The sequence below is a fragment of the Typopeltis vanoorti genome, chromosome 1 (assembly GCF_054136105.1).
Source record: "Typopeltis vanoorti isolate ZY-2024b chromosome 1, IOZ_Tvanoo_1.0, whole genome shotgun sequence".
NCBI lineage: Eukaryota > Metazoa > Arthropoda > Arachnida > Uropygi > Thelyphonidae > Typopeltis > Typopeltis vanoorti.
Window position 1 is genome coordinate 82,574,543 of NC_143549.1, and position 23,492 is coordinate 82,598,034.

Below are 23,492 nucleotides of genomic sequence, written 5' to 3' on the forward strand. Positions count from 1 at the left end.
TAAAGAGGATTCACATCAAAAATTATCTGTTTTTCAAGTGGATTCACATCACAAATTATCTGTTTTTCCAGAGGATTCACAATAATAATCTGGTAGGGGTCCTCCTATAAACCGAGGCCACTTGTTGATGAACTCGTACAGCTGGTCTCCTGGACAATCAGTGCATCTGGCGTCTCTGTGACCATGAAGTGTATAGTTTGATTCGATGTAACCCTAGAAAAATAAAAGAAGACATTTTAGACTCAAGTACATTCATTAATGATAAATAACTAACATTAAACACCTGTGGAAAATTAAAGTCCCTTTTGAATTAAAAAGCGGTACTAGTAACATAGACTTGACAAGGTTAAACATCATTAGTGATCCTCAGCCTACCTGTGCTGTTTGGGAGAATGTTTGACATGAATCGATCTTTAGTAATAGAAGGAGCTACTTTTCAGAGTCGCTTGTAAATAAACCTCTTAGAAAAACTGATTATTTACTGTTAGAAAATATTCTCAATCTCCAGTTGTCTTTATAACATTTTAATAAGTTCACAGATAGAATAGGTTTCCACGGTGTCAGCGTGAGGGATCTCTTTTTAAAGACTTCGACGAATGACCTTCCCATCCACCAACCTACCCCCCCCCACACACACACACATTGATGCAGTCTCTCTATTACTGTATTCAGCAGGAATATCAAGTAAAATGAATTTTATTTAAGATAGTAAGAACAAACTGAATGATTATTTGATACAAATCATCAATTTACAATGTTAACAGTATCCTAAGTGAGAAATGCAATTTATTGCCTGTCCAATCAACAAGTTGTGGGTTCGAGTCCCGTCGTGGGAATGGATGTTAGTGAATGTATTCGTGTGGATAATACATTTTTTACTCTTCGACCTACCCGGTACTAATGTACTATAAATTTACACTGTTGTGGTGAGACTTGCATTAAACAATTATCCTTATTCACACCTGTCTGGACACAAGGTCTCATTTATTTACTTGATGTTCGATATCTTAGATATAACTTCCATCTTTAGTGAATATGTATTTGCTGTATCTTTCAGTTGTATTTCTCATATAGTCAGGAGCCATCTTAGCTCAGTCGGTATCGGCGATTTTGTTTACTCGAAATAAAAAAAAAAAAGATTAGACAGCCGAGATTTGCTAAGAAAGACAGTTCGAGCAATGCTAACTTTATCATCCCTAATTTTATTATTATGGAAAAAATATACCAAAAACTTAAAGAAAATCTGACTAGACTTTTTTTTTAAATGATGTACAAAATTGTACAAAAGTATACAATTCGAGTAATAAATTTACCTGATCTAAGCCGTACTGAATAAGTTCTTTTGTAGCATTCAATATAGCCTCACTTGGTAGTTTTTCCATATAATTTCCCATTAGTGATATACCGTAAGACTTGTTGTTGTAGTGTGGCGTGTGAGCACCCTCTCTATACCAACCTCTTCCTACATAAACTCTAGCATCTCCACCAATCAAAAACTGGTAACCAATATCAAACCATCCTAATTAAAAAAAGAAAAAGAAAATCAGTTGATCGCATTCAGCTTATCAAAAAAAAAAAAAAAATCGATTCTGCCAAATTATAATATTAATTAATATTGATTATTTAATGTTAATCTTAAGTATTCATTAATATTCATATAATATTGATAATATTAATTATTTAATGGATAATATTAAAATATATCGAAGTTATTTCTTGATAAATTGAGCAGGACATTTCTGAAAGTAAAAAACGAAGGACTACTGAGTTGTAATTCGTATTTAATTTTTTTTCATTGAAAAATTATGAGAAACCTGAAAAAAGAAGAGAACACACTTCTTTAACGGTATGAAATTATTCATTTCAATGATTAAAGCATTTTATCCGTGTAGAGCAGAGTGTCAAACTGAAATTGGACTGCGGGCCATTTGCTATAAAACTGTATCTCAAGTGGGCCGCAAAACAATTTCGACTAAAAATACCTGCACTAATTAGAATCGAAGATAAGTGAAAAAATGAGTATAAATAAATTGGAAAATTAATAACAAAAATTTTATTTATTCTAAGTATTACAAGACATAAAATAATAGTATAATGATTATGACAACTCAAAAAAAATAACTTATAGAATATTTTTATTATATTAATATTTACAATAGATAGCATTTAATCCAAATTAAAACGAAATTGAATTTTATTTAAATAAAGCAAATATTTATGTATTTATACATTCTAAAAAAAAAGTATAAACTCTCATTAATAACGATCACAAAAATTTACAGAGCTTCCTGTTAGTTTGAAATTTTTTGTTTGCGTTGAAATAAAATACTTCTATATATATCTTTTTTTTTGGAAGGGGGGAGCCGATATTTTGAATTTTTAAAGGAATTTTTAAATGTTACTGAAAATATTTTGGGAAAAATTATAATATTTTCGGGTTAAAAAAACAATATATATATATATATATATATATATATATTCTTGCATAACATAATTATTATAATTTAATTTCAGTATTTTATTTTTTTCCCGACACTTGACAAGGTTTATTATTAACCAGCCTGTCAAAATTTGGACTCAAAGATTGAGAGCATACGACCGTCATTATTGCAGAAAGGTTGACGTCGGTTAATCTTGATCAGTGGGCTGTTTTGTTACCTTTCATACATGAGAATAATTGTTCACATAAATAGGTGCTTCCAAAATAACATAGAATATTTGCTGCAAACGTTTTTATTTCCGGATATTTTTGACCTAAATAACTGTATATTTTTGGTACACCAACGGCTTGGTATTTCGCTTTTAGAATAGAATCAGTTTGGAAATCAATAAGTTCCATTTGAATACAAATAGGAGCTTTTTCGAAATTAAAGGAAAAAGGGTCCGTAAAAAGCGGAAAAACTTCTTCTTGCTCCTTGAAATCTTTAAATCGCCTATCAAATTCTTCTTTTATCTTTTCTAGTTTGGGACAATATTGAGAAAAGGTAAAACTCTGATTCTTATTGTTCAACTGTTCACAAATAGGAAAGTAATTTAGAATATTCTCTTTTAAATGATTTTGAAACAAAACTAACTTACATCTAAAACTTGCAAGTGCATCATGCATGTGTGTTATTAACTGACCTTTCCCCTGAAGTTTGACATTGAAATCATTCAAATGTACTGTAATATCAACTAAGAATGCCAGATATTGTACCCTTGTCTGATCATTAAGAAATGCAACATCATGATTTTTAATTTCTCGGAATAATTTGATCTCCTCTGAAAGTAAAAAAAAAAAATCCTTTTAGAACCTTATGACAAGATAACCACGAATCTCTGTGTAATAAGGTAGCCCTTCAAATTCACTCTCCAAGTCTTTTAGAAATTGTGCAAACTGGCGGTGATTGAGATCTCTGGATCGGATGAAGTTCACGGTGTTTGTTACGGGCTTAAGTACTCTGTTCATTTCCAACATTTTGGAGCGAAAGGACCTGCTGATGAATAATGCACTGGAAAGATTGCAGTTTTGGAATGTCTGGATACATTTCCTTTAACTTTGCTGCAAGTCTTGACACAAAACTTTATTTTTGCTTTTCATTGCTGGAGTAACATCGGTTGTCACTGCTCCGAGCCTATTCAGAGGAAGTTGATATTTTGCAAAAATGACCCACACGGCGTCAAAAATGTCTTCCTCTGTAGTGGTTCCATGAATGGGAATCATTTCCAAGAACTCTTCAGTGATATTCATATTGTCGTCGCAAACCCGAAGGAACAAAGCAACTTGAGCTACGTCGTGAATATCGAAACTTTCGTCAAGTGCATTTGAAAAGCACCGTACGTTTGCAGATATTTCTTGCAACTGGTCACGCAGATTATCTGACATTTCGGTTATTCTTTCGATCACAGTATTTCTGGACGAAGAAATATTGCGAAATACTTGCACATTTTTTGGGACATACGTTTTCGGATGCTTTTATCATGCATTCCTTAACCAAGGAACTGTCACTAAAAGGTTTGGAATGTTTCGCCAATAAACAGCTGATTTCATAACTGGCTCTCACTGCTGATTCATTATCTTTCATAATTTTTGAAAATACTTGTTGTTGACGTTGAAGTGAATTCTTCATAGTTAATTTTTCTTCTCTGAGTTTACCCTCAACGCGTGAATATTGTTCTTTGTGAATTTTATCGTAGTGCCTTTTTATATTATATTCTTTGGCGACACTAATTGTTTCGTTACAAATAATGCACACAATTGTGTCCTTTTTTTCAGTGCAGAAGTAATTTAATTCCCATTTTTCTTGAAATTTTCTCTTCTCATCAGCAATTTTTTTTTTCTTGTTGGCTTAGAAAGCGAACATTGCCTCGGTGAATAAATATAGTATTAATATTATTAACAATTTTTATAAAAATGTTTGAATAAAACCGCACAAAACTGTAGAGCAGTGCACGATACTATTGCAAATAAAAATAAAAAATAATAATAAGAGGGATTCTCTCACTGCTGGATTGTCGTTGAATCGTGTTCGGCGCACTGACTTCAAAGATCACTGATTGACTGTAGCAGGCAATTATAAACTCATAGCTGAATTCCCATGAGTGCGTATGCTGCGCATCATGTGAACAGCTGGTAGCCAATAGAATTCAACTTTTTCAGTACGCTACCCGCACCGTGCTGTAAATCAACAATGAAAGCATAAATATAGTTTACGACTGATTAGGATCGGATCTAACATTGAAATTGCGACATAAATTTTTATTATTGCAAATATATTATAGCAGGTCGTTGCATCCATATTGTAACTATAAATGTCGTATGAAAACGAATAAATCGATACCGTATTTACTCAAATATAACTCGCACTTTTTCCCCAAAAATTAAAGATAAAAAATCATGCTACGAGATATATGCGTGGATTTTTAGAAACTAAGTTTTCAGAAAAAAAACTGAAAATGGGGATGACTTACCAAGAATCTCCTCTTCGTTATAGCTACTTCCGGCCTCGACAGCGGTTCCCTTGTGTGCATTGTCTAAGTCATCTATCCAAATATCCAAATAGCGTCATCTTCTTTCCCATTATTCCAAGAAAAAATTACAAGTAATTTACAAGATTTTTGATACGTAATGAACACCCTTCACGAATGTCTGAGAAGTTAAAGCATAACGTGAAATAGGCACCCATGGAAGGCCAATAGAGATAGAACAGCTATGAAGATGTGGATATGATTGGTGCGGTATTAACAAAAGATCGCGTTTCCAAAACACAAAATCAAGCCGACATTTTTGAGCTGACACGCTAATTCTCTTCAACCAAATTGCATAATATCTGAAACTGTCTTAACAACATTCACTCTATATGAATTAGTTTTAACACGTTTACGAATTTTATTGCAGCTTTATGTTTGAGATGGTGGGGGCACACACACACACACACACACACACACACACACACACACACACACACACACACACACACACACACACACACACACACACACACATCTAACTAAAAAAACAGATTTTAGTTAGATACTGTGTTTGCTGTTTGCTGGTGAAACATATGGTTTTGCTTAAGTGTAAACAGCATGGTCAATGTGGGAGGGGACATGTGATTCATTAGTTAGTGCCGTTTTTATACCAGTTTTCTCTAATTGCAGTTGGGGAAGGCATGTTGTTTACCGTGAGGAGCGAGGTATTGTTCCGACGTGAAAGTGGTTAAATTTTATTTACGTGTGCGATGTACAGTACATGCAAAACTTTTTAATTTCTTTTTTCATAAAGTAAAATCAGGATACAGGGGTGTGAGTCATATGGGAGGGCGAGTTATATTCGAGTAAATACGGTATTTCTGTTTTATTATAAAAAGCAATCATCATTTTTTTTTAATCTTTCCTTGAGGCATTGCAGGCCGCTGGAAAATGCTTTGGGGGCAGCCCGCGGCCCGCCAGTTTGACACCCCTACTGGAGAGCCCCCGTAGCCCAGTAAGTATAGACGAAGCCCTTTGGTCGGAAAAAACTGGGTTCGATTCCCGTCCATGAAGTGAGGAGCCTTTATCTGGTCTCTTTCGATTAAAGGCGAGTTAGCCGGTCTCCTACGGAGGTAGGGAGTTTTTTTTTAACCCGGTAACTTGAGTTTTTCGTCTCTCGGGACAGGAAACCAGCCCTATGAACACGCGCTGCTACAGTCAAAAATACATGCTTAATCCTTCATTAAAAGAGCTCAACCAGTCCAAAGGGGTGATCGAGACACTGGGGGGAGGATACCCCCACAGGAATAAAATAAAAAAAAACACTTCTTGCTGAACTTTAGAGCTCTAATTGAAATGTATTGTCTAAGTTATTAGGAGTAGCATGATTGTTTTTTATTTATTTTTTAAATAAATAAAAACATGCTGAGCATGTGCATTATATTCGAGACTTCTCTCATTAGTGATGTGTAATAAAAAAAAGAACTGCGTGTTGGGAACTTACTTGAGTGGTTTCCTTTCCCAAACCAGATGTTTAAATGCGGCGAATTTCTCTGGTTTTTCCTCTTCATTTTTAAAGGAAAAATCAATGACATTACGTAAGTTACAAAAAGAAGTGTTGTTGATATGGGATCTTTTTTTTATTTATCAGATTTTATCTATTTATTTAATTTCTATCCGAATTACACATCACGCACGTTTGAATATGTCTGAGGTAAATGCTATCCTTCATACTCTGGTTTTTCATCTCGTAAAACAGGGCAAACTGGCCAGATACAATTATTACACATAACCCAGCGTAACAACAACAACAACAACAACAAAATTTCCTATTACGGAAAAAATGTCTTAGACTAGTTAAATCAATCTCTCCAGAAACATCTAGATAAAATTCTCCTTCCTTGCCCTTCACAGACGTTTTTGCCGCAAGTCGTTCTGAAGAAATGCATTTGTGATTTTAACCTTCTAAATCCATAAATATGTATTTTTAAAACGTGATGATGATCGCAACTGTCGATTATGTCACGGCAGTATTATATAAACGTATTTTCTGTGATGCTTACCTCTGTCATCAAGGTGAAGATTCTGTATAACTCTCATCTCTTCCGAACAGGCCTCTAAAGAGAAGCATTCCGACATTTCAGTATGATGAATAAATACATGGGGGACTGGAAGAGTCATGTTCACTATAGCTTTCGGAGGTCTGGCATGCCATTCTTCTCTGCTGACAAAATCAAGAGTGCTGAACACTGTAAAAACGAAACATGCGCAGTAATGAATACACTGACCCACATACACGCACGTGTATAATTCTTTGCATATAACTGTCAGCCGTTATGTAAAATAATTAATGTCACTTACCTTCAGCAATGTTCATGTCAAGCATAAATAGCACTGCAGACAGATACATTATTCAATTCGTATCTTACTGAAACGTCTCTTCACCTGAAATATAAATGAATTTCTTCAAGTCTCTTAATAAAAAGCCCTAGTTTTCAAACACTATCCGCCTTCTCTGTCTGACGTTTTACACTAAATATTTGCAAGAATGTTATTTGTATTGTCCCATGTGTAATATAGGGAAACTGATAAAAAAAAAGGGGGGGGGGGAAATACGGTAAAGGTATGAGCACACATTCTGACTACAACATAAGAGGTTGCTAAAAGACGCGGTGATGTGTATCAATCTATTATTATTTCCACCGACGTAAAATTATCAGCCATTTAAATATGCATTTCAACAACTGCCTTTAAGATGTTTACAAGTGAAAATAATATTAACATAGCATAGCATAAGTAGTATCGGAATAATTCTCTATTGGAAAAGTTTATCTTCTTACCTAGGAGAAACAAACAAATCGCACTTGTAGAAGTTTCTAATAAATAAAGTAGACTGGGAGGATGAAGAGCTTTACGTATTTATACCTACTGCGTACATGTGTTGTGGATCACACGTGCTAACGAAACCTAGAAGTTGATTAAGCTTGATTGGATAATCAAGCCTTACGATATCAAAGGAGACTTCGGATGATACGGAAATCCCCGTGTCTCTAACCCTTGCCGAACCTGTTTATCAAGGAAAAAAAAAATTAATAATAAGTAGGAAAAAAAAAAGTATTACCTTGATGATCCCTTTAACACCAAATTTTCGAAATAAACGGAAGATTTTTTTTTGTGTAGATTAAGCAACCGGAAGTACAGGCCTTTCTTCCGGGGATGAGAATCGTGGGGCAAACCCATTGCATGTGCGATAGGAAGATTTACCCGATGGTTTCGTTATCGAGAGAAAATACGATAACCAGATTGATCTCCGACGGTTACTGACATTTAAATGTCAATTAGGGTGTGCGTGCTGCCTCATAGTTATGTTATGCTTATACTAGGATCAAGACAAAGTTAATCAAAAAAGCAGTTCTATTTTTATTAATAGAAATATTTTTACTGTTTATTCGGAAAAATACTATGAAACAAATGAAAATAATTCCGAATATCCTACTCTAAAGATTTAACACGATACATTTCATGTTGGCAACTGTAGTCGTCCGATAATCAGGCTGATGGTGGTTTCACACCGAGCGATGAAAATCATCTACCTCTGGAAATATGATCATCGCGATGTTTACATGACAAAGAATGGCTTCTTCATAATCAAAGAATATTTTGAGTAATAAACTTTTTTTTCAAACTGATATTCAGTTTGACCTTTAGTATTCTAAATACAATTTCCAAGACCGTTTTGATAAACTTAAATAAAATTATTCTTGTATATAATTCTTTATTAAGTGTAGAAGTTATTTATTTATATTTGTAAAAAAATAAGAAATAAATAAATAAAATAAAATAAATTCAAACTTTCACGCTTTTCAAACTTTTATTTTCTTCAATATCAATAAAAACTGCGTGGAAAAAATTCAGTCTATTTTTACTTTATAAAGAAGGCGAACGTTTAGCATTCTACAGTATTCTTATAAGCATACATCGTGTATGCTAGGAAGCAGTTATATTACAGTTGCAGCAATTTTGAATCTTCCAAATATAGGACGTTTCGTGGGATTTTTATTCAACATATAAATCGGCTAACACGTATTTTATAGACAAAAATGTTGTAAGTGGCGGTAGATGGCGTTCATTGTTTGTTGATGGTGGATAGCGCAGTTGTGCAGGGCGCCCTCCCGCGATGAGTTCTTGGAGGTGTCATGTAAATATAATAATAATAATAATTAATGCTAAAATTACAAAAACTACTTTAGAAGTAGTAACAAATCAAAAATAATACGACAAGGGTAGGTATCATTTTTTCGGCTAAAGGAGCCATTTTTCTTTTACTTTTAAAGTGGTTCTGTATTCACGTCGCAAACAAAATGGCTGCTTAAAAGAAGATGTCATCTATCTAACGCAGCGCATCCCAAACTGTGGGCCGCAGCCCCCTTCGGGGCCTAAGTTTTGTTGAGGGGGCGTGAAATAATGAAAAGAAATTTAAAATGTTTTAAGACTAAGTAGATTTTTTTAATCTTAAAATAAAAGTATTTAGTTTTTATGATTTATTATTTCTTTTTTGTTATTTTTTATATTTTAATGGAAAAAATCACACATTGTTGTTGGTTCACAAATTTTGCTTCCTGTGTATTTCGGCGTTTAATGAATATTAGTAAATGTAGTCTTATTCATATAAGTTTCATTTCAAAGGTATTGATAAGAAACATAAAACAAAAGCTTACAAACACAAAATCTTGAATATAAATTGTACTGAATATAAATACAATAAATATAATAATATAGGTGTATGTCTGCATTACGATTTTTTGTCGATGGGGGCCGTGAAATATTTTAATTTTTTCCAAAGGGGTACCTTTACATCCATAAGTTTATAAGTTTGGGAAGCACTGATCTAAAGTACTAGATTCCTGTTTATTTGTTTTTTGGGGGGGAGGGGGGTTAAGTAACGCATTTAGCTTCCATTATTAACAAACAGGGGAAACATGCACTCGTGAAGTCATCACATCAATTAATATCAAATAAAAGTTGTCATGTTAATTGCGGCATAGGGGAATCACTCCGTCTCCTGGCATGAGTTTATTTATCATTAGACAGCGGAACATTCGCTTTTCTTTTATGAACATTTTAGTTTTTAAAGTGATAAGCATTTTGCTTGTATAACAGTTGAAAAATACAGCGACAGAAAGCGAGTGATTTCGCGTATTGGTGAAGAATTCGTACATCCCTTATTCCTTTCTCCTTCTACTTCAAAATGAATTGACTCTTCTTGGAACTCTGCCAGCAACAGCTCTCTCAATTGTGGGCAGACAGTAACTGGCAATACTTTTTGGTGAGCGATTGATATGTTTGTTGTTAAACATCGAAATGAGAGAGAGTATGAAAAAATTTCTTGACTGCATAATTGACTATTATAAAAATGAAATCGACAGTAAAACTCACACAGTTTCAGAAAAGAATACACCGTGTTATGATTACTACCAGGAGATGGCGTCAGTAGTCTGCCGTACTCTTTTCTCCGGATGCTGTTAAAATCATTGATAGCCTTACGCCAGATATACGTGATTAGTGGAGATTAGTTATCCCCTAGTATAAAAAGAAAGTTATTTAAAGATAAACGGCTTTGCGTACTCCCTTGAGAAAGTTAAAAGGCATCAGCGAATTTAAGTTTGCCTGTTTGTAGGGATGAAAAACTCAAGTTTCCCGGAGAAAAAGTCCTCCATTTCTGCATGATGCCAACTAACTCACCTTTAATTAAAAGGACCTAATAAAGATTCCTTAAGCTGTATACGGGAATCGAAGCCAAGTCTTTCTGATAAATGATAATTTTGTAACATCGAACAGGGCAGGTATAGCAATAATAATAAAACAACGCAATATGCATAATAATTATTTATTTTGTTATTCACAAATTATCTGGTTTTCAAGAGGATTCACATCACAAATTATCTGTTTTTCAAGAGGATTCACATCACAAATTATCTGTTTTTCAAGACGATTCACATCACAAATTATCTGTTTTTCAAGAGGATTCACAATAATAATCTGGTAGGGGTCCTCCTATAAACCGAGGCCACTTGTTGATGACCTCGTACAGCTGGTCCCCTGGACATAGAGTGCATCTGGCGTCTCTGTGACCATGAAGTGTATAGTTTGAGTCGATGTGACCCTAGAAAAATAAAAGAAGACATTTTAGACTCAAGTACATTCATTAATGATAAATAACTAACATTAAACACCTGGCGGAAATTAAAGTCCCTTTTGAATTAAAAAGCGGTACTAGTAACATAGACTTGACAAGGTTAAACAGCATTAGTGACCCTCAGTCTACCTGTGCTGTTTGGGAGAACATTTGACATGAGTCGATCTTTAGTAACAGAAGGAGCTACTTTTCAGAGTCGCTTGTAAATAAACTTCTTAGAAAAACTGATTATTTACTGTTAGAAAATATTCTCAATCTCCAGCTGTCTTTATAACATTTTAATAAGTTCACAGATAGAATAGTTTTCCACAGTGTCAGCGTGAGGGATCTCTTTTTAAAGACTTCGACGAATGACCTTCCCATCCACCAACCTACCCCCCCCCCACACACACACATTGATGCAGTCTCTCTATTACTGTATTCAGCAGGAATATCAAGTAAAATGAATATTATTAAAGATAGTAAGAACAAACTGAATGATTATTTCATAACAATCATCAATTTACAATGTTAACAGTATCCTAAGTGAGAAATGCAATTTATTGCCTGTCCAATCAACAAGTTGTGAGTTCGCATCCCGTCGTGGGAATGGATGTTAGTGAATGTAATCGTGTGGATAATACATTTTTTACTCCCCGACCAATCCGGTACTAATGTACTATAAATTTACACTGTTGTGGTGAGACTTGCATTAAAAAATTATTTTTATTCAAACCTGTCTGGACACAAGGTCTCATTTAATTACTTGATGTTCGATATCTTAGATATAATTCCACCTTTAGTGAATATGTATTTGCTGTATCTTTCAGTTGTATTTCTCATATAGTCAGGAGCCATCTTAGCTCAGTCGGTATCGGATATTTTGTTTACTCGAAATGAAAAAAAAAATGATAAACAGCCGAGACTTGCTAATGAAAGACAGGTCGAACAATGCTAACTTTATCATCCCTAATTTTATTATTATGGAAAAAATATACCAAAAACTTAAAGAAAATCTGACTAGACTTTTTTTTTTTTAAATTATGTACAAAATTGTACAAAAGTATACCATTCGAGTAATAAATTTACCTGATCTAAGCCATACTGAATAAGTTCTTTTGTAGCATTCAACATAGCCTCACTTGGTAGTTTTTCCATATAATTTCCCATTAGTGATATACCGTAAGACTTGTTGTTGTAGTGTGGCGTGTGAGCACCCTCTCTATACCAACCTCTTCCTACATAAACTCTAGCATCTCCACCAATCGAAAACTGGTAACCAATATCAAGCCATCCTAATCAAAAAAAGAAAAAGAAAAAGAAAATCAGTTTATCGCATTCAACTTATCAAAAAAGAAAAAATCGATTCTGCCAAATTATAATATTAATTAATATTGATTATTTAATGTTAATATTAAGTATTCATTAATATTCATATAATATTGATAATATTAATTATTTAATGGATAATATTAAAATATATCGAAGTTATTTCTTGATGAAATTGAGCAGGACATTTCTGAAAGTAAAAAACGAAGGACTACTGAGTTGTAATTCGTATTTAATTTTTTTTTTCATTGAAAAATTATGAGAAATCTGAAAAAAGAAGAGAACGCATTTCTTTAACGGTATGAAATTATTCATTTCAATGATTAAAGCATTTTATCCGTGTAGAGCAGAGTGTCAAACTGAAATTGGACTGCGGGCCATTTGCTATAAAACTATATCTCAAGTGGGCCGCAAAACAATTTCGAATAAAAATACCTGCACTAATTAGAATCGAAGATAAGTGAAAAAATGAGTATAAATAAATTGGAAAATTAATAACAAAAATTTTATTTATTCTAAGTATTACAAGACATAAAATAATAGTATAATGATTATGACAACTCATAAAAAAATAACTTATAGAATATTTTTATTATATTAATATTTACAATAGATAGCATTCAATCCAAATTAAAACGAAATTAAATTTTATTTAAATAAATCAAATATTTATATATTTATACATTCTAAAAAAATTATATACTCTCATTAATAACCATCACAAACATTTACAGAGCGTCCTGTTAGTTGGAAATTTTTTGTGTTTACGTACAAATAAAATACTTCTATATATATTTTTTTTGGCAGGGGGGAGCCTATATTTTGAATTTTTAAAGGAATTTTTAAATGTTACTGAAAATATTTTGGGGAAAAATTATAAAATTTTCGGGTTAAAAAAAAAATATATATATATATACACTTGCATAATATAATTATAATAATTTAATTTCAGTATTTTTTTTCCCGACACTTGACAACGTTTTTAACAGCCTGTCAAAATTTCGACTCAAAGATTGTGATCATACGACCTTCATTGTGGCAGAAAGGTTGACATCGGGTAATCTTGATCTGTGAGCTGTTTTGTTATCTCTCATACATGAGAATAATTGTTCACATAAATAGGTGCTTCCAAAATAACATAGAATATTTGCTGCAAATTTTTTTATTTCCGGATATTTTAGAACTAAATAATATATTTTTGGTACCCAACATCTTGGTATTTTGCTTTTAGAATGGAATCAGTTTGGAAATCAATAAATTCCATTTGAATACAAATAGGAGCTTTTTCGAAATTAAAGGAAAAAGGGTCCGTAAAAAGCGGAAAAACTTCTTCTTGCTCCTTGAAATCTTTAAATCGCCTATCAAATTCTTCTTTTATGTTTTCTAGTTTGGGACAATATTGAGAAAAGGTAAAACTTTGATTCTTGTTGTTCAACTGTTCACACATAGGAAAGTAATTTAGAATATTCTCTTTTAAATGGTTTTGAAACAAAACTAACTTACATCTAAAACTTGTCAGTCATCATACATGTGTGTTATTAACTGGCCTTTACCCTGAAGTTTAACATTTAAATCATTCAAATGTCCAGTAATATGAACTAAGAATGCTAGATATTGTACCCTTGTCTGATCATTAAGAAATGCACCATCATGATTTTTAATTTCTCGGAATAATTTTATCTCCTCTAAAAGTAAAAAAATAAAATCTCTTTAGAACCTTATGACAAGATAACCACGAATCTCTGTGTAATAAGGTAGCCCTTCCAATTCACTCTCCAAAGTCTTTTAGAAATTGTGAGATCTCTGGATCGGATGAAGTTCACGGTATTTGTTACGGGCTTAAGTACGCTGTTCATTTCCAACACTTGGAGCACAGGACATGCTGATGAATAATGCACTGGAAAGATTGCAGTTTTGGAATGTCTGGATACATTTCCTTTAACTTTGCTGCAAGTCTTGACACAAAACTTTATTTTGCTTCTCATTGCTGGAGCACCATCGGTTGTCTGTTCAGAGGAAGTTGATATTTTGCCAAAATTCCCCACACGGCGTCAAAAATGTCTTCCCCTGTAGTGGTTCCATGAATGGGAATCATTTCCAAGAACCTTTCAGTGATATTCATATTGTTGTAGCAAGCCCGAAGGAACAAAGCAACTTGAGCCACGTCGTGAATATCGAAACTTTCAAGTGCATTTGAAAAGCACCGTACGTTTGCGGATATTTCTTGCAACTGGTCACGCAGATTATCTGCCATTTCGGTTATTCTTTCGATCACAGTATTTCTGGACGAAGAAATATCGCGAAATACTTGCACATTTTTTGGGACATACGTTTTCGGATGCTTTTATCATGCATTCCTTAACCAAGGAACCGTCACTAAAAGGTTTGGAATGTTTCGCCAATAAACAGCTGATTTCATAACTGGCTCTCACTGCTGATTCATTATCTTTCATAATTTTTGAAAATTTGTTGTTGACGTTGAAGTGAATTCTTCACACTTCATTTTTTTTCTCTCAGTTTACCCTTAAAGCGTGAATATTGTTCTTTATGAATTTTATCATAGTGCCTTTTTATATTATATTCGTTGGCGAAACTAATTGTTTCGTTACAAATAATGCACAGAATTTTGTCCTTTGTTTCAGTGCAGAAGTAATTTAATTCCCATTTTTCTTGAAATGTTCGCCTCTCATCAGCAATTTTTCTTTTTCTTGTTGGCTTGGAAAGCGACATTGCCTCGGTGAATAAATATAGTATTAATATTATTAACAATTTTTTATAAAAATGTTTGAATAAAACCGCACAAAATTATAGACTAGTGCACGATACTGTTGCAAATAAAAATAAAAAATAATAATAAGAGGGATTCTCTCACTGCTAGATTGTCGTTGAATCGTGTTCGGCGCAGTGACTTCTAAGATCGCTGATTGACCGTAGCACGCAATTATAAACTCATAGCTCAATTCCCATGAGTGTGTATGCTGCGCATCACGTTAACAGCTGGTAGCCAATAGAATTCAACTTTTTTCAGTACGCTACCCGCACCGTGCTGTAAATCAACAATGAAAGCATAAATATAGTTTACGACTGATTAGGATTGGATCTAACATTGAAATTGCGACATAAATTTTTATTATTGCAATTATATTATAGCAGGTCGTTGCATCCATATTGTAACTATAAATGTCTTATGAAAACGAATAAATCGATACCGTATTTACTAAAATATAACTCGCACATTTTTATCCTCAAAATTAAAGCTAAAAAATCATGGTGTGAGATGTATGCGGGGATTTTTAGAAACTAAAGTTTTCAGGAAAAAAAACTGAAAATGGAGATGACTTACCAAGAATCTCCTCTTCGTTATAGCTACTTCCGGCCTCGACAGCGGTTCCCTTGTGTGCATTGTCTAAGTCATCTATCCAAATAGCGTCATCTTCTTTCCCATTATTCCAAGAAAAAATTACAAGTAATTTACAAGATTTTAGATGCGTAATGAACACCTTTCACGAATGTCTGAGAAGTTAAAGCATAATGTGAAATAGGCACCCATGGAAGGCCAATAGAGATAGAACAGCTATGAAGATGTGGATATGAATGATGCGGTATTATCAAAAGATCGCGTTACCAAAACACAAAGTCAAGCCGACATTTTTGATCTGAAACGCTAATTCTCTTCAACCAAATTGCATAATATTTGAAACTGTCTTAACAACATTCACTCTATATGTCTTAGTTTTAACACGTTTACGAATTTTATTGCAGCTTTGTGTTTGAGTTGGTGGGGGCACGCACACGCACGCACACGCACGCACGCACACACACACACACACACATCTAACTAAAAACAACAGATTTTAGTTAGATACTGTGTTTGCCGGTGAAACATATGGTTTTGCTTAAGTGTAAACAGCATGGTTAATGTGGGAGGGGACATGTGATTCATTAGTTAGTGCCGTTTTTATACCAGTTGTCTCTAATTGCAGTTGGGGAAGGCATGTTGTTTACCGTGGGGAGCGAGGTATTGTTCCGACGTGAAAGTGGTTAAATTTTATTTACGTGTGCGATGTACAGTACATGCAAAACTTTTTAATTTCTTTTTTCATAAAGTAAAATCAGGATACAGGGGTGTGAGTAATATGGGAGGGCGAGTTATATTCGAGTAAATACGGTATTTCTGGTTTATTATAAAAAGCAATCATAATTTTTTAAAAATCTGTCCTTGTGTGGTCGAGACACTGAGGGAACGCCACACGAATAAAATAAAAAAAATCACTTCTTGCTGAACTTTAGAGCTCTAATTGAAATGTATTGTCTAAGTTATTAGGAGTAGCATGATTGTTTTTTATTTATTTTTTAAATAAATAAAAACATGCTGAGAATGTGCATTATATTCGAGACTTCTCTCATTAGTGATGTGTAATAAAAAAAAAACTGCGTGTTGGGAACTTACTCGAGTGGTTTTCTTTCACAAACCAGATGTTTAAATGCGGCGAATTTCTCTGATTTTTCCTCTTCATTTTTAAAGGAAAAATCGATGAAATTACTTAAGTTACAAAAAGAAGTGTTGTTAAAATGGGATTTTTTTTATTTATCAGATTTTATCTATTTATTTAATTTCTATCCGAATTACACATCACGTACGTTTGAATATGTCGGAAGTAAATGTTATCCTTCATACTCTGGTTTCTCATCTCGTAAAACAGGGCAAACTGGCCAGATACAATTATTACACATAACCCAGCATAACAACAACAAAATTTCCTATTACGGAAAAAATGTCTTAGACTAGTTAAATCACTCTCTCCAGAAACATCTAGATAAAATTATTCTTCCTTGCCCTTCACAGACGTTTGTGCCGCAAGTCGTTCTAAAGAAATGCATTTATGATTTTAACCTTCAAAAACCATAAATATGTATTTTTAAAACGTGATGATGATCGCAACTGTCGCTTGTGTCACGGCAGTTTTATATAAACGTATTTTCTGTGATGCTTACCTCTGTCATCAAGGTGAAGATTCTGTATAACTCTCATCTCTTCCGAACAGGCCTCTAAAGAGAAGCATTCCGCCATTGCAGTATGATGAATAAACACATGGGGGACTGGAAGAGTCATGTTCACTATAGCCTTCGGAGGTCTGGCATGCCATTCTTCTCTGCTGACAAAATCAAGAGTGCTGAACACTGTAAAAACGAAACATGCGCAGTAATGAATACACTGACCCACATACACGCACGTATATAATTGTTTGCATATAACTGTCAGCCGTTATGTAAAATAATTAATGTCACTTACCTTCAGCAATGTTCATGTCAAGCATAAATAGCACGACACACAGATACATTATTCGATTCGTATCTTACTGAAACGTCTCTTCACCTGAAATATAAATGAATTTCGTCAGGTCTCTTAATAAAAAACCCTACTTTTCAAACACTATCCGCCTTCTCTCTCTGACGTTTTACACTAAACATTTGCAAGAATATTATTTGTATTGTCACATGTGTAATATAGGGAAACTGATAAAAAAAAGGGGGGGAAATACGGTAAAGGTATGACTACACATTCTGACTACAACATAAGAGAAGGTTGTTAAAAGACGCGGTGATGTGTACCAATCTATTATTATTTCCACCGACGTAAAATTATCAGCCATTTAAAAATGCATTTCAACAACTGCGTATAAGTGAAAATAATATTAACATAGTATAGGTAGTATCGGAATAATTCTCTGTAGGAAAAATTTATCTTCTTACCTAGGAGAAACAAACAAATCGCACTTGTAGAAGTTGCTAATAAATAAAGTAGACTGGGAGGATGAAGAGTTTTACGTATTTATACATACTGCGTACATGTGTTGTGGATCACACGTACTAAGGATAAACCTAGAAGTTGATTAAGCTTGATTGGATAATCAAGCCTTACGATATCAAAGGAGACTTCGGATGATACGGAAATCCCCGTGTCTCTAACCCTTGCCGAACCTGTTTATCAAGGAAAAAAAAAAATTAATAATAAGTAGAAAAAAAAAAAGTATTACCTTGATGATCCCTTTAACACCAAATTTTCGAAATAAACGGAAGATTTTTTTTTGTGTAGATTAAGCAACCGGAAGTACAGGCCTTTCTTCCGGGGATGAGAATCGTGGGGCAAACCCATTGCATGTGCGATAGGAAGATTTACCCAATGGTTTCAGTTATCGAGAGAAAACACGATAACCAGATTGATCTCCGACGGTTGTTGACATTTAAATGTCAATTACGGTGTGCGTGCTGCTCATAGTTATGTTATGCTTATACTAGGATCAAGACAAAGTTAATCAAAAAAGCATTTCTATTTTTATTAATAGAAATATTTTTACTGTTTATTCGGAAAAGTACTATGAAACAAATGAAAATAATTCCGAATATCCTACTCTGAAGATTTAACACGATACATTTCATGTTGCCAACTGTAGTCGTCCGATAATCAGGCTGATGGTGGTTTCACACCGAGCGATGAAAATCATCTACCTCTGGAAATATGATCATCGCGATGTTTTCATAATAAAGAATGGTTCTTCATAATCAAAGAATATTTTGAGTAAAAATAAACTTTTTTTCAAACTGATATTCAGTTTTAAAAAAAAAGTTTGGAAATTGTATTCTTAATACAATTTCCAAGACCGTTTTGATAAACTTAAGTAAAATTATTCTTGTATATAATTCTTTATTAAGTGTAGAAAATATTTATTTATATTTATAAATAAATAAATACATTCAAACTTTCACGCTTTTCAAACTATTATTTTCTTCAATATAAATAAAAACTCCGTGGAAAAAATGCAGTCTATTTTTACTTTATAAAGAAGACGAAAATTTAGCATTCTACAGTATTCTTATAAGCATATATCGTGCATGCTAGGAAGCAGTTATATTACAGTTGCAGCAATTTTGATTCTTCCAAATATAGGACATTTCGGGGGATTTTTATTCAGCATGCAAATCGGCTAACATGTATTTTATAGACAAAAATGTTGTCAGTGGCAGTAGATGGCGTTCATTGTTTGTTGATGGTGGATAGTGTAGTTGTGGAGAGCGCCCTCCCGAGATGAGTTCTAGGAGGTGTCATGTAAATATAATAATAATAATAATAATAATAATTAATGCTAAAATTACTAAAGCTACTTTAGAAGTAGTAACAAATCAAACATAATACGACAAGGGTAAGTATAATTTTTTCGGCTAAAGGAGCCATTTTTCTTTTACTTTTAAAGTAGTTCTGTATTCACGACGCAAACAAAATGGCTGCTTAAAGGAAGATGTCCTCTAACGCGGCCCACAGTTTGTGGGCCGCGGCTCCCTTCGGGGCCTTAAATTTTGTTGAGGGGGGGAGCGTAAAATAATGAAAACAAGTATAAAATGTTTTAAGACTAAGTAGACTTTTTTAATTTTAAAAGAAACGTATTTAATTTTTATGATTTATTATTTCTTTTTGTTATTTTTTATATTTTAATGGAAAAAAATCACGCATTGGTGTTGGTTCACAAATTTTGCTTCCTGTGTATTTCGGCGCTTAATGAATATTAGTAAATGTAGTCTTATTCATATAAGTTTCATTTCAAAGGTATTGATAAGAAGCACAAAAAAAAAAAGCTTACAAACACAAAATCTTGAATATAAATTTGAATATAAACGCAATAAATATAATAATATAGGTGTATTATTGCTATATATTACGATTTTTTGTCGATGGGGGCCGTGAAATATTTTAATTTTTTCCAAAGGGGGGGCCTTTATATCCATAAGTTTATAAGTTTGGGAAGCACTGCTCTAAAGTACGAGATTCGGTTTTTTTTTTTTGTTTTTTTTTTTTGGGGGGGGGTTAAGTAACGCATTTAGCTGCCATTATTATTAACAAACAGGGGAAACATGCACTCGTGAAGTCATCACATCAATTAATGTCAAATAAAAGTTGTCATGTTAATAGCGGCATAGAAAAATCAGTCCGTCTCCTGGCATGAGTTTTTTTATCATTAGACATCGAAACATATGCTTTTCTTTTATGAACATTCTAGTTTTTAAAGTGATAACTATTTTGCTTGTATAACAGTTGAAAAATACAGCGACAGAAAGCGAGTGATTACGCGTATTGGTGACGAATTCGTAGATCCCTTATTGCTTTCTACTCCTCCCTTCAAAATGAATTGACTCTTCTTGGAACTCTGCCAGCAACGGCTCTCTCAACTGTGGGCAGACAGTAACTGGCAATCCTTTTTGGTGATTGATTGATATGTTTGTTGTTAAACCTCGAAAAGAGAGAAAGTATGAAAAAATTTCTTGACTGAATAATTGACTATTATAAAAATGAAATCGACGGTAAAACTCACACAGTTTCAGAAAAGAATATACCGTGTTAGGATTGCTACCAGGAGATGGCGACAGTAGTCTGCGATACTCTCTGCTCCGGATGCCGTTAAAATCATTGATACCCTTAGGCCAGATATCAGTGATTACTGGAGATTAGTTGTCCCCTAGTTTTAAAAAAAAAAGTTATTTAGGGATAAAGCTTTGCGTACTCCCTTGAGAAAATAAAAGGCATCAGCGAATTTATTTATTTTTATAAAACGGACTTTTTTTTTTAAGATTTAAGTTGAACACATTTTGCAATTTTGAATGTATCCTCCAAAAAAGTTCTTTCCGTCTTGTGCATGTTTTGTAAAATATGAATGATCAAAAATTGCAAATATATCAGTTAAGAGAAGAAAAAAATTCTGAAAGAAATACTGCGCTTCAATCCCCAAATATTTTTCACTACATTCATAATACCTTCAATAGCTAGTATGTTATAATTTGTTTGTCGGACATTTGACAAAAATAGTCTGCTGTAAATATGGGGAGAAATTAGAATACAATAAAATTCACTTATATCAAAGTAATTTTTGTTTCGATATCACAAAATTGGTAGCTATTGTAAGACAACAATGAAAGTGTGACAGTTGCTATGCAACAAATTTCCAATCTTTTACTCTTTTGTTTTATACGAAGCTAAATTTTTATATGTAACCAGTAGGACAGAACTTGCTTTTGGATAAGAGCAACAGACGTCTAATAACAAGATAACGCATATTGAGATTTGTGCAGTTCTGCGTTACTTTGAAAGGTCAATGATTATTATGATTATTTTACTCTACATTTTTTCTTATAATAAAGCTGCGATTTGAAAGCAAACATATTGCGGGCATTGCAATTCAGGCATGGACACATCGTGTTTTATATTTTAAATTCTAATATGTCTACTACTTGGCGAGCGACAGGGGAGGGGGGGAAAAAACAACAACACGGATGTATAATAAGTGCGGTTATCCAGGTGTCTCGCAATGATTGCATACCGACCATGAAACACTTCAGTTTCGTCAAATGTCCAACAATAGACATTTTTAGCTTTTCGTTATCTGTTTACCCAGCTGTCTCCAACCTTGTATTGATAACCTCAAGATATCGTATTTGTGCAGCACTGCTGCCCTCTAGTGTCAACATGAGATACTAGAATTTGTATATAAGTGGATTTCTGAGCCTACGCATACGTCAGTCGTATAAATTACATATTTCAGTGTAAGTCAAGAATATTGACTTGGTTTGACTGTTCCGAACCACACCTGTGTAAAAAATTCACGCGTGTAAAGGATTTGGAAAGATATTGTTTTGAAATAAAAGAAAATAAATGCATACTTTATATAGCAGGGGATCGGCAACCTTATTCCGTGGGGAATTACTTAATAGGAAAAAAACATTTTTTCCTATTATGAAAAAAAAAAATTTTCTGCTTCATTTATTATGTATTTCTGTGTTGAAAAGATATTGAGTCCCGAGTAACATTCAAAAGCTATGAACTTGTTTGCTGAAGCCTGTTTTATATCCCAAAATACTTGTTCGACTTTGAGTGAGATTTTTTTTTAAAGACATAAGTGGATATCGACTAATTAGTTATTATTGTTATTCTTATTGATTAAAAGTTGGTTCATTAGTATTACGCGATAGCTCTCAACATCTACTTCTCTCTCTCTCTCTCTCTCTCTCTCTCTGTGTGTGTGTGTGTGTGTGTGTGTGTGTGTGTGTGTGTGTGTGTGTGTGTGTGTGTGTGTGTGTGTGTGTGTGTGTGTGTGTGTGTGTGTGTGTGTGTGTGTGTGTGTGTGTGTGTGTGTGTCTAATAAATTATAATTATTTGGTAGGTTATTGTACTATTGCACGGAATGCAGACGCAGTCCTTGGATCGACCCCTGTGGTCAGTCACCTAGACATTTTCTCAGTTTTAAACGCATATTCACCTCCAATCTAAATCTAGGTCTTCCATTCCCTTAGAATATTCCGAGCAACATTCTATATTCAGGCCACCTATAAAAAACACGTGACACTGATAATTTTGTCCAAGCAGTATATGTTCTTAGTCTGGGATTGCCGGGATAACGAATCTAATTTATCTAGGAGCGGGAAAACTTTTCCATCTCCGTATGGGATCGATTAACTCACCATGAGTTTAAAAAAGCTCTTTTATTCCGAGATGGAGTTCTTCACTTTAACTAAGAGAATCGAATGCAAACCTGTTCCGGTCGAAGGGTAGATGTCCAGTGATTTGCTGGAGCGTACTTCTGATATTTTATGTCAAATGTAATATTCATTTAAAATATGTTGTTATTTAAACGTAGTTTAACTAATTATACGTCATACGTTTTTCTGTAAAAGAAAAATGAAATATGGAAATAAAAAATTCGTGCAGATGTGAAGGAAAGTATGACACGTTTTTAAATGCATTTAGCAAACATACGAAAGCACCGGTTGTTATTTCCTTTCGCATATCTTTGCATAAGTCAATACAAACATTTTTGTAAATATTTCAATTTTTTTACTTAAATATAAAGAGCCAATAGGCTTCATTTCGGCGATATAAACATTATTTAAATTAAGGGGATATTAAATCCCACATTGTTTTTAAACCGAATAAGAAACTCAAAGATTGGAATCAGGGAGTTTCATGCTGAATATAGTATAATAAACTATAAAA

At 33.5% G+C, this 23,492-nt stretch overlaps 2 protein-coding genes across 5 annotated transcripts in view; both read right to left on the minus strand.

Annotated features, from left to right (window-relative positions):
- Positions 1-48: 48 nt before the first annotated feature.
- Positions 49-7,812, minus strand: LOC150110159 (peptidoglycan-recognition protein LB-like). Its single transcript, XM_090391078.1, has 5 exons — positions 7,791-7,812; positions 7,312-7,395; positions 7,014-7,199; positions 1,314-1,519; positions 49-213 (listed from the first exon to the last, which is right to left on the minus strand). The coding sequence occupies exons 2-5, from the start codon at positions 7,358-7,360 to the stop codon at positions 49-51; spliced, it is 606 nt and encodes a 201-aa protein (XP_090247204.1). The 5' UTR covers positions 7,361-7,395; positions 7,791-7,812.
- Positions 7,813-10,821: 3,009 nt separating this feature from the next.
- Positions 10,822-23,492, minus strand: part of LOC150110160 (peptidoglycan-recognition protein LB-like) — a 34,123-nt gene continuing 21,452 nt past the window's right edge. For 3 of the 4 annotated variants that reach the window (XM_090398229.1, XM_090398233.1, XM_090398240.1), the window contains exons 2-5: positions 17,748-17,831; positions 17,450-17,635; positions 12,215-12,420; positions 10,822-11,113 (exon numbers count right to left, since the gene is read on the minus strand). In XM_090398229.1, the coding sequence (XP_090254355.1) occupies positions 10,967-11,113; positions 12,215-12,420; positions 17,450-17,635; positions 17,748-17,796 (588 nt within the window). In that variant the 5' untranslated portion in view covers positions 17,797-17,831 and the 3' untranslated portion in view covers positions 10,822-10,966. Of the gene's footprint in view, positions 11,114-12,214; positions 12,421-17,449; positions 17,636-17,747; positions 17,832-18,208; positions 18,264-23,492 lie in introns of those variants that run through there. The other variant, XM_090398222.1, reaches the window with a different exon arrangement.